Raw genomic sequence first — 10,202 nt, 5'->3', positions numbered from 1 at the left:
GTCGTCTTGGGACTCAGATCCCTCGGACACGGTGAGCAAGGCTCGGCCTTCGGCGGCCCCGCGGAAGACCACGTGGGAGCGCAGCCAGGTCCCACTCAGCCCCCTGCGCCCCGCCTTCCGCTCCCCGGCCAAGCATGCGCCCTGAGGACCAGGTGCGCGGCGCCCCACCCGGCCTGGCCAGCAGGAGGCGCAGCTGGCGGTGCGGCAGGCCTGGAATGGCGCGTCGGTGCTGGGGCCCTGCGCCCAATCAGCAAACCACCGAGAGGCGAAGACCTTCCATTTTCCTAGAAGGAACAAGTGGATGTTGGGGGACCGGGGGAGGTGGTGGTGGTGGTGGTGAATAGGACCGACCCGGAAGCGAAACGGAGGGAACTTCCGTTCTTTGTTCTGTCCCCGGTGTGTGGGTCTGTGACAGGGTCCGACGGGGCCTGGTCGGTGTCCGGCCCCCCAAATCTCCCGTCCCTGCCCCCAGGGTGAGTCCGGCCGCCCCCGGGGCTCGCGGTGGGACGGAGGCAGTGGTCGCCGGGGAAGGGGTGGTGTCCGTGCCGCTGCGGCCCGCGGGGTCCCCAGGCCCTCCCGGAGCAGGGTGCCGGGAGGCTCTGGTCCTGACTCCGCTTCCCCAGGGACCCCGCCCCCCAGCGGGCCCTGCGTCGCGGGAGGAAAGGGGCTGCGGTTATGGTTCTGTGACAGCGCCCAACTCGAGTACTTTAAAGTTCTGGTACGGCTGGATAGGCGTTCCTCTCTTTAAAACAGCTGATGACAACGACCCTAACTTGGTCTTTCCTCGAGACGCTTTCATTTGATGTTAACACAGTTAACAGTTATCCGCGCCCGCGGCACGAGAGAGGGTCGATTTTTTACTGGGCTGGGTCTGAGGACCAGAGAATGAGTTCAACGAAGTGTGCGCAGTTAAAACTCTTCAGATTCCAGAAATAATCCCCTTGGCGCCCAGTAAATCGAGTCTTTTTCGTAGAGTGGTACAACTGTGTCCCATTTCCAGTTGTAATAGATCCCTGATTTGATTCGCTTTTCAAGTGGGACTGAACACCGACCGGTGTTTCCATTCTGAAGGGCATGTGTAAACTCCAGGAGAGGATAAGCAGGATGCTGAACCTGAAGTCTGTGGGATAATTAGAGGAACTGAAGGTATTTACCCCCAAGAAGAGAAGTTTGTGGAGTGGGCATCATTTGGTTTCAGGTGTTTGGTGGAGAATTTTGTGGAAGGAGAAGATTCTATCATTGAAGGTCCATAGGGCACTAAGCCTCTGAGAGGTGAAGGTCCAAGGGGCAGGTTTTTAGTTTACCATCCGAAGACCTCTCTAATGGCTAAGCTGTGCAGCAATGGGACAGACTCCCTGCTGAAGCAGCTGAGAGTGTCTAGCAAGTTAGCTGCCAGAACCTTAGGAACTTGAGAAGGTGTTTCTTGCCCTGGGTGGGAGGTTGACCTGGAGAACCTTGACTTCTGTTTCAGCTCTAAGGGTTCAACACAAATACCAGTTGTGGTCTTAATCAGTATTTATTAGCGTATGTCCCCTCTCTTTTCCTCTTATCTCTAAATATCTAGATTAGAAGTGAAGTTTACATAAACATTTAAAATGCCTTTTTTTTTTCCTTAGTCCTACAGCATTGGCATCAACTAAAGTCAGAATTCCCAAGAACTTGAACAGAGGCTGCCAAGTTCCCAGTAACTGCTACTCTGGCCGTTTAGAGACCAACTCCAGAGAAGGAAGGAAAGAATCCAGGAGGTAAAGCTTTCCATGACTTGTTCTCACTGCCAGGTCATCTTTCCCAGTCCCCAGGCGCACTCCAGAGAGTGGGGTTGGCAGTGGAGCAGGGGAAGGGCCCTGCCAGGACCTGAAGCTCTGGGGCACAATGGAGGTTTTTCTTTCTATGAGAAACATTGTTTACTGATCCAGACACCGAGGACTTGTTCTCAACAATATCCGTTTGAGTTCCAGCTTTGGTTAACCCAGCTGGGAGGAGGGAGTGTTGCTTTCTTCTCCGGAGTCAGAGCCTCTTACTTTCCCTTCTTTTCTAAAGGAGAGTTTAGACTGCGAGCGGATTTGTTGGGGGTGCCTGCTTATAACCAATCCTGGAGATTGTAAAGTTCGTTGACAGAAAAAGATGGCTGGCTCTGAGAAAGGGTTGAAGGGCCCCAGCCAAGAGGGTGATGGTGGCAAGAGGGTGTGTCACCTTGATTGTCAGTGCGTCTGGCTTATGCCTGATTCATTGCTTTTCACTGTGTAATGGCACTGGTGATGGGCCTTCTACATCCCCTTGCTGCCCAAAGACTAGAGTTCTCTGAACTCTGGGTGACTTAGGGCCCCTCCCCTTTTTATGCCTTAATGTGAATACAATAGTCTGTAATGATGAAGCAAATACCTTTTGCATTGCTGATTTTCTAACTTCTTCCAGTAGTGCTTTGCACTGTTAATTGGCACTCACCAAATGTTTGTTACACGAGCAAATGAACAAAGAGGGAGGCAGACAAAATCCAGGGGTTTTCCCTGTTCTTGCCTCAGTGTAAAGATGTGCTAGCAGCTGCGGCACCCATTCTCCATCTGTTGATTCTTGCCACAGCGTTCAGTTGTGAAAAACAAACTTGTACTTGAGATCCAAACCTTAGTCTAGGTACTAATGTTACATCTTATTCCCTGGAGCCACAGAGAACAGCAACTGGGGAGTGGGGACCTTAGTAGGGACAAAAATGGAGTAATAAATAATCTTATGCTTTTTAAAAAGCATTGGTTCTTGCTTCAGGGACTTACATTCTGATCCAAGGAAATCTCTTATGAGAGAAGGGAGATAAAAAAGAAGGTTGGCTGCTACCTTCTTGGGGAGAGGAAACACAGCAACTGGGACTAGTCTCTCAGAACCTGGCGAATATATACACCCACCCCTGTGATGAGACGACACAAGGACCACAAAAAGGGACTAAATCCTTCAATAACATCCCACCTTTGACTGAGACTGGAAGCAGAAAACTTATCTTTTTTGTTCGTTTGTTTTTTTGGCCGCACCACACAGCTTGTGGGGTATCAGTTCCCTGACCAAGGATTGAACCCAGGCCACAGCAGTGAAACCGTCGAATCCTAACCACTAGATTGCCAGGGAGTTCCTGAATTTATCTTAATTTAATAGATCTGAGCTATTTGCCCTGGTTCTGTGGGACAGGTATTGTTTCCTCAGGGTTTTTAAATTAAGACAGAACTTATGGAAACTCCCCCATGGTCTCTCTTATTTGGGTGCTTTTTCATGGCCCCTCTTCCTCTAAGGATAGCATCTACATTTAATATAACAGCTAGAAACTTACCACAGTAAATTTCTTTTTCTTCTACTAATTCTAACATTTATGAGGGTTTTTAAAAAAAATCTGTATAGGGCTTCCCTGGTGGCGCAGTGGTTAAGAACCCGCCTGCCAATTCAGGGGACACGGGTTCGAGCCCTGGTCCGGGAAGATCCCACATGCTGTGGAGCAACTAAGCCCGTGCGCCACAACTACTGAGCCTGCGCTCTAGGGTCTGCGAGCCACAACTGCTGAGCCCGCGCACCACAACTACTGAAGCCCGTGCGCCTACAGCCCATGCTCCGCAATAAGAGAAGCCGCCGCAATGAGAAGCCCGTACACCGCAATGAAGAGTAGCCCCTGTGCGCTCAACTAGAGAAAAGCCCGCGTGCAGCAACAAAGACCCAGTGCAGCCAAAAATAAAATAAAAAATCTGTATACATTAGCATTATCCATTATTCCACGTATTCTTAAAAGTTGATATGATAACTTACGTTTTGCAGTCTGTGTGTAACACTCTTTTTCACTTTAATATTTTTCATTTGTGTAGTTGCTTCATATTTCATTCTGCTAATGGCATCATTTGGCACCCATGTTCCCCATTTTTTGTTGTGAGAAATATCACTCAGTGTTGGGGGGGAGCCTAAAGTGGGATGTGGCCCAGGAACTTTGGCCTTTGACCTAAAAGACTAATCCCAGTTGCTACATTTCCTCTTTGCTGTTCTGGTACTAACTGAAATGCTAGTTCCCCTGTCTGTATTCAAGAGGGTTTTTAAAAATTATCTTTGGGACTTGCTTGGTGGCGCAGTGGTTAGGAATCCGCCTGCCAATGCAGGGGACATGGGTTCGAGCCCTGGTCCAGGAAGATCCCACACGCTGCAGAGCAACTAAGCCCGTGGACCACAACTACTGAGCCTGCGCTCTAAAGCCCGCTGAGCCACAACTACTGAGCCCACGTGCTGCAACTACTGAGCCCGTGTGCTGCAACTACTTAAGCCCGCACACCTAGAGCCCGTGCTCCACAATAAGAGAAGCCACCTCAATGAGAAGCCCGCACACATCAACAAAGAGTAGCCCCGCTTGCCACAACCAGAGAAAGCCCACGCGCAGCAACGAAGACCCAATGCAGCCAAAACTAAATAAAATTTAAAATATGTATATATATATATAATTATCTTTGAACCTTGAACTTTTCCTTCTACAGTGCTTCCTCATTCTCATTCAAAACCTGCTTCTTGCTGACTCTGCAAATAGGAGACCAGAAATCCGAGCTTCAAGCCCGACCCATGGAAACTCAGGCTGATCGAGTATCTCAGGAACCTCAGGCCCTGCTTGAGAGTGGTAAGGAATCAGGGTTCCCTCGTCTTTTTATTCAGCCATTCAGCAATCACCTGTTGAAATCCCTCATTCACCAAGTGCTGGGCTAACTTCTGGAATCCAGACTGGGTAGGACATAGTCCTTGCCTTTCACTAGCTCCCCGCCTAGTGGGGAAAGGCGGAATGAAGCCATTAGTTAAGTATAGCTTGGAACTTCCTTGGTGGCGCAGTGGATAAGACTCCATGCTCCCAATGCAGGGGGCCCAGGTCGATCCTTGGTCAGGGAACTAGAGTCCGCATGCCACAGCTAAGAAGTCCGCATGCCACAACTAAAGATCCCGCATGCCGCAACAAAGACCTGGCGGAGCCAAAATAAATAATAAAAAAAAAAGAATTACAGGAAAAGATGTACGATCAAGCACAGATAACAGGAAACATTTGTAGTGTGTAGATTTGATCTGGGGATAGAGAAAAAGAGAACAGTTGTGGGCATTGTGTCTTCAGTCAGGGCTGAGATGAAGCCCGTTTTCCTCTGGTCAAGAATTTTGTCCAGGAGTTTGAGATGTGGAGAATGATGGAAGGGACATGAACAGGATAGCTGTGTTCTGGCCAGGCTTGGGAGGATGGACGAGAATACACGAATCACTAACAGTGGTTCTGGGCAGATGTCATGGAGAGTAGAGTGACTGGAAAGAAAGAAAAGGACCTGGGGCAGACCAGAGAGCCTGGGTCACCAGGGCTTTGGGCGTCTTTCCTCAGGCAGGAAGGCCCATGCTGAGCGTGCTGGCCGTAAGTGTAAGCACCTCCTGTAGCTGCAGAAGGAGTGAACTTAGAAATGTAAGAGGGGGTGGGTCCTTGGTTGTCCCAGGACCTGTGAGTTCTCTGTAGGTCGAGAGGCTCGAGTGCAGATCGACTGACTCATGGACCCTTTAATTGTCCTCAGCTCTTCCTTCCTCAAAAGTTCCTGCATTTTCCGACAAGGACAGTCTGGGGGATGAGATGTTGGCAGCTGCACTGCTAAAGGCCAAGGCCCAGGTACGCTGTGCTTTTCTTTATCCTTCTTTCCCTTCCCATTTTGCAGAAGTTTTTTGTGTAGCAACATCCCATTCAGTGCCCTGAACCTACAATTCCCTCTGTCAGGACTGTGGGCGTTTCCTGCTACACAGTGGAACTTCGCTTTATCTCAGACTCTCTTCTCTTCTCCTCCACTCTGACCTCCTCTCCCACTTCCCAATATGCGTTATTCAGCCCCATCCCGATTAGCTTTTGGCTCTGCCAGTCCCATCCTGCAGCCTGAAATTGCACGGGAGAACATGTTGTTTCAGGAGTTGGTGACCTTTGAGGACGTGGCTGTGTATTTCATCCGGAAGGAGTGGAAGCGTTTGGAGCCTGCTCAGAGGGACCTCTATAGGGATGTGATGCTGGAGAATTACGGGAACGTGTTCTCCCTGGGTAAGGAGTGATGCTTCCTCAGTAAAACTCCCTTGGCATTTCTCTGCCTCCTTGTTTGCTAGTAATAGTTGAGTCACTGAAAATCATTAGCTAAGGACTGACTGAGTCTCAGAAAATTCTAACAATAGTAGCAACTCCCATTTGTACAGTAATTTGCAGTTCATAAAGAGTGTTCATAGATACTCTCTCATTTAATCCTCACAGTGATGCAGCTGTTGAGGTCGCTGGAATTAGCCTCATTTATAGGCGAGGAAAGAGAGCTCAGAGATCTTATGCTTTGCATGCGGTCATATTGCTAGTGACTGGCAGGACTTGAGCCCTGGCCTTTTCATTCTATACTTCTTTTTAAATCTGGCACTTTTTTCCATGTTATTCTTAGGACTTAACATTAACATATAACCCAGAGATTTTCCCAAAAGATTACATATTGGGATCCCTAAACATGTGAGGTACTGCTCAGTGCCCAAGTGAACATTCTGGAACTCTGTCTAGCTCCTCCCCTTCTCTGTCGGACTTCCTTTAGGGATCTGTTGATTTGTGGATGGACCTAGTGTAACTGCTGCTCTTGTAGAAATTTCAACTTGCGTTAGGGAGCAGTTAGCTTCTTAACCTGTTGTCTGTGGACTCTTCATTCCTTTACCCTCGCCTGCTTTCAGTGAGGACATTCTCCTGGGCAAGACCAGGGGGTCTTCCTGACTCCCATTTGAGAACTCCCCATGCATTTCCTCTCTGTCCCCTGCAGATCCTGGGTCTGGGATTGAGCTCTGGGGCCATTTGGTATGAACAGGATAAACCTTGTCCCATGTCTTTCCCTGTGAGCAGGATTCCCATTTCTGAATTTTGACATGATCTCTGGGCTGCAGTGAGAGGAAGAGCCGAGGGTCCTGGGTTTGAAGGGCACTGAGCAGAGAGGTCCTGAGAGGTACCTGTTCAGGTGAGGGAGATAACAGCTCTTTCTGTCCCTAACACTCACTGCCCTGCTTTCACTCTTACAATGTTGACAGACTAAAAATGCTAACAGTCTGGACCCTTTACCCTTGTCCTCTGTGCCTGAAGTTCCCTTCGAAACCCCAGAGCAGTGAAAATAGCGAAGGCAAACCTGGAAACTGTTGACATAGCCTCACATCGTAGCACAGCTTTCTAGGCCTGGGGCCCAGAGATGGACTGACCTCTGTCTCAGGCCTGTTTCCATGGACTTGGCATATAGGTGCCACGACTACAGACCCGAGTGTCCTTTTCTCCTGGGGCTACAGGGCTTCACCCTTGTCGCTTTGTATTCATCACCTTCCCACTTTTCTTCACACCGTCTGTGGTTAGTTTCTTGTACCTGCTCCCCACTTCATCCTCTAACTGTTCTGCAGTCACCATCTCCCAGGTTATCTTCAGTCTCTGACCTCTAGGACTTTGTCACTTCATTAAACCGTATGTCCTGTCTCTTCTGTTTTTGGTTCCCTGCCTCTGCCTGATCCAACTTTCTCTACACTTCCACCTCCACCTCCTTTCTCGATTTTCCTTCCTGCCTTTCTCCTTCCCTGTTTCCTTGGCCCGGTTCTCTTATTCTGCCTTAGCTACGTACAGCCTGGGTAGGCCTCTTTGCACACAGATAAGAGTCATGTGCTTTTAGCCTGTGAACATTATGTGATTATACTGTCTCTGGTTTTGATTCTTCTTCCCACAAAGAACAAGTGACATTTGTGTTTTGCATTGTGCCAGATGGTGAGACCAGAACTGAACATGATCCAGAAATTTCTGAAGATACAGGATCACACGGGGTGCTATTGGGAAGATTCCAAAAGGATATTTCTCAGGGTCTTAAGTTTGAAGAAGCCTATGAACAAGAAGTCAGTCTGAAGAGGCAGCTGGGGAGCTCCACTGGAGAGAGACTGAATAGGAAGATACAGGATTTTGGTCAAGTGACAGTTGAGGAAAAGCGAACCCCCGTGGGAGGGAGAAGTGAGAAATACAGCGATCTGGGGAACAGCTTCACTGTGAGTTCCAACCTTATTTCCCAGCAGAGACTTCCTGTGGGGGACAGACCCCATAAGTGTGATGAATGTAGCAAGAGCTTTAATCGAACTTCAGACCTTATTCAGCATCAGAGAATCCACACCGGGGAGAAACCCTATGAATGTAGTGAGTGTGGGAAGGCCTTCAGCCAGAGCTCACATCTTATTCAGCATCAGAGGATCCACACTGGGGAGAAACCTTATGAATGTAACGACTGTGGGAAGACCTTCAGTTGCAGCTCTGCTCTTATTCTCCACCGGAGGATCCACACTGGAGAGAAACCCTATGAATGTAATGAGTGTGGGAAAACCTTTAGCTGGAGCTCCACCCTCACTCACCACCAGAGAATCCACACTGGAGAGAAACCCTATGCTTGTAACGAGTGTGGGAAGGCCTTCAGCAGGAGCTCCACCCTTATTCATCACCAGAGAATCCACACTGGAGAGAAGCCCTATGAATGTAACGAGTGTGGGAAGGCCTTCAGCCAGAGCTCACACCTCTATCAGCACCAGAGGATCCACACTGGAGAGAAGCCCTATGAATGTATGGAATGTGGAGGGAAGTTTACCTATAGCTCAGGCCTTATTCAGCATCAAAGAATCCACACAGGGGAGAATCCCTATGAATGTAGTGAGTGTGGGAAAGCCTTTAGGTACAGCTCAGCTCTTGTTCGCCACCAGAGAATTCACACTGGAGAGAAGCCTTTGAATGTAATGGGAGTGAGCAAAAGTTCTCTCCGAGTTACTGCTGAATTAAATATCAGAGAGTCTACGTGAAAGAGAGCCACACGCCTGTTTTCCTCACTTCCTCTAAGTTTCAAGAGCTCCTGCCTTACTATATAAGTATGAACAATTTGGGACGTGTCCCTTCCGACTCCATCCTTTCGCCTTAGAGAATGGGGCATATTGGGCAAATCATCCTGGCACAGTGGTTAGCAACCTAGTCAGTTTTCCCAGGAATGACACCAGCCTTGAAAAATTAGGGTGCAAGCAGCAGATTAAGTGCTGGGAGTAGAGGGAAGCTCTGGGACCAGTCTCCTTCCATTTGGGAAGGGAGTTTGCACTAGACCATTTTCTCACACCATTTCCAAGGTGGGGATGGAAGCACAATAGGAATAAAATTCCAAGGATTCCTCTAATTGGAATCAGCGTAGACAGCACAAAAGAAAGTGGAAAGAATGTTCTTGGTCATGTTTTTGCTAGAAAGGGGAAATGGAGGCTGTATTTCAAAGCCACTGCTTCTAATCCAGCTTTAAATTTGGATAAGGAATGTGCTATTTTGACTTCATTAATTATGGGAATCTGGTGCTGAGGGATTTGTTATTTTGTTGGGCATGGGGGAAGATTCCAAGAGAGGTTTTCTATAGTGACTGTATATCCTTCAGGGCTCTTAGAGCAGCAAGACCAAGTTTCCAAGAGCAGTCTGACGATATGGGTGGAGAACTCACTCTTCCCTTTTGTGACAGTGAGTCTAACATGAGGGAAAGGATCAAAAGCATTTAGCACTGGCCTCTGTCTCGTTCCCTCCCCTCTCCTCTCCCTTTTCCTCCTGCCACTCCTGTGATGGAAAGTGATTTAATCTAAACCCCTAACAACTAAGGACACTTTTAGGATCTCGCTCAGCCAGCTTGCCCTGCCCTCTTATACTGATGACCTCTGACATCTGGCCCCAGCAGCCCGACCTCTCCCGACCCCACCTCTGACTTCAACAGCCAAGTGTGAATGCAGAGAGCACAGCCCAGAGGAGGAAGCTCGGGTCTGAGCCTGGCATCAGGGCTCCTTGCTGGCTTAGGATGGAGCTCTCCGAGTTTTCCCAGCGGAAGGGATGACCTTTCATTATATTTTCCAAATCCTGCTCATCCTGTAGCATAAATCAAATGCACTATTAAACAGAATAGTTTTTCAGAAGGACAGATGGAGTGTGTTTTTGTGCAGGGGCCAAATCTATTTCGGTTTAAACAAGAAACATTAGTGACTGTAAATGGAATCTTTACAGACAGCTATTTGTCTTCTAGTCTCAAACCTGTGACCTCTCTCCCTTGACTCTGTCCTTTTCTCTACACACTGCCACAGACTATCTCATTTACACAGCCGCTTACACATTTGTACCCCCCTTTAGGATTTCATGTGCTGCATGGCAT

The 10,202-nt window shown here is 48.6% G+C and overlaps 1 protein-coding gene across 2 annotated transcripts; it reads left to right on the top strand.

The window, feature by feature from the left end:
• Nucleotides 1-384: 384 nt before the first annotated feature.
• ZNF3 (zinc finger protein 3) lies at nt 385-9,989 on the top strand. Of its 2 annotated transcripts, none has more exons than XM_082670776.1 (6): nt 385-473; nt 1,617-1,745; nt 4,541-4,627; nt 5,547-5,638; nt 5,929-6,055; nt 7,769-9,989. In XM_082670776.1, exons 3-6 carry the CDS (start codon nt 4,573-4,575, stop codon nt 8,836-8,838), a joined length of 1,344 nt encoding a protein of 447 aa, XP_082526902.1. In that variant the 5' UTR covers nt 385-473; nt 1,617-1,745; nt 4,541-4,572; the 3' UTR covers nt 8,839-9,989. The 2 variants fall into 2 exon arrangements, with proteins under 2 accessions (XP_082526902.1, XP_082526901.1); XM_082670775.1 differs by having other exon boundaries at nt 391-473; nt 4,491-4,627.
• Nucleotides 9,990-10,202: the final 213 nt, after the last annotated feature.

The sequence above is a fragment of the Grampus griseus genome (assembly GCF_964374135.1).
Source record: "Grampus griseus genome assembly, chromosome: 14".
Taxonomy (NCBI): domain Eukaryota; kingdom Metazoa; phylum Chordata; class Mammalia; order Artiodactyla; family Delphinidae; genus Grampus; species Grampus griseus.
The sequence above is the reverse complement of the archived record's forward strand: the minus strand, read 5'-3'. Positions and strand labels throughout refer to the sequence as shown.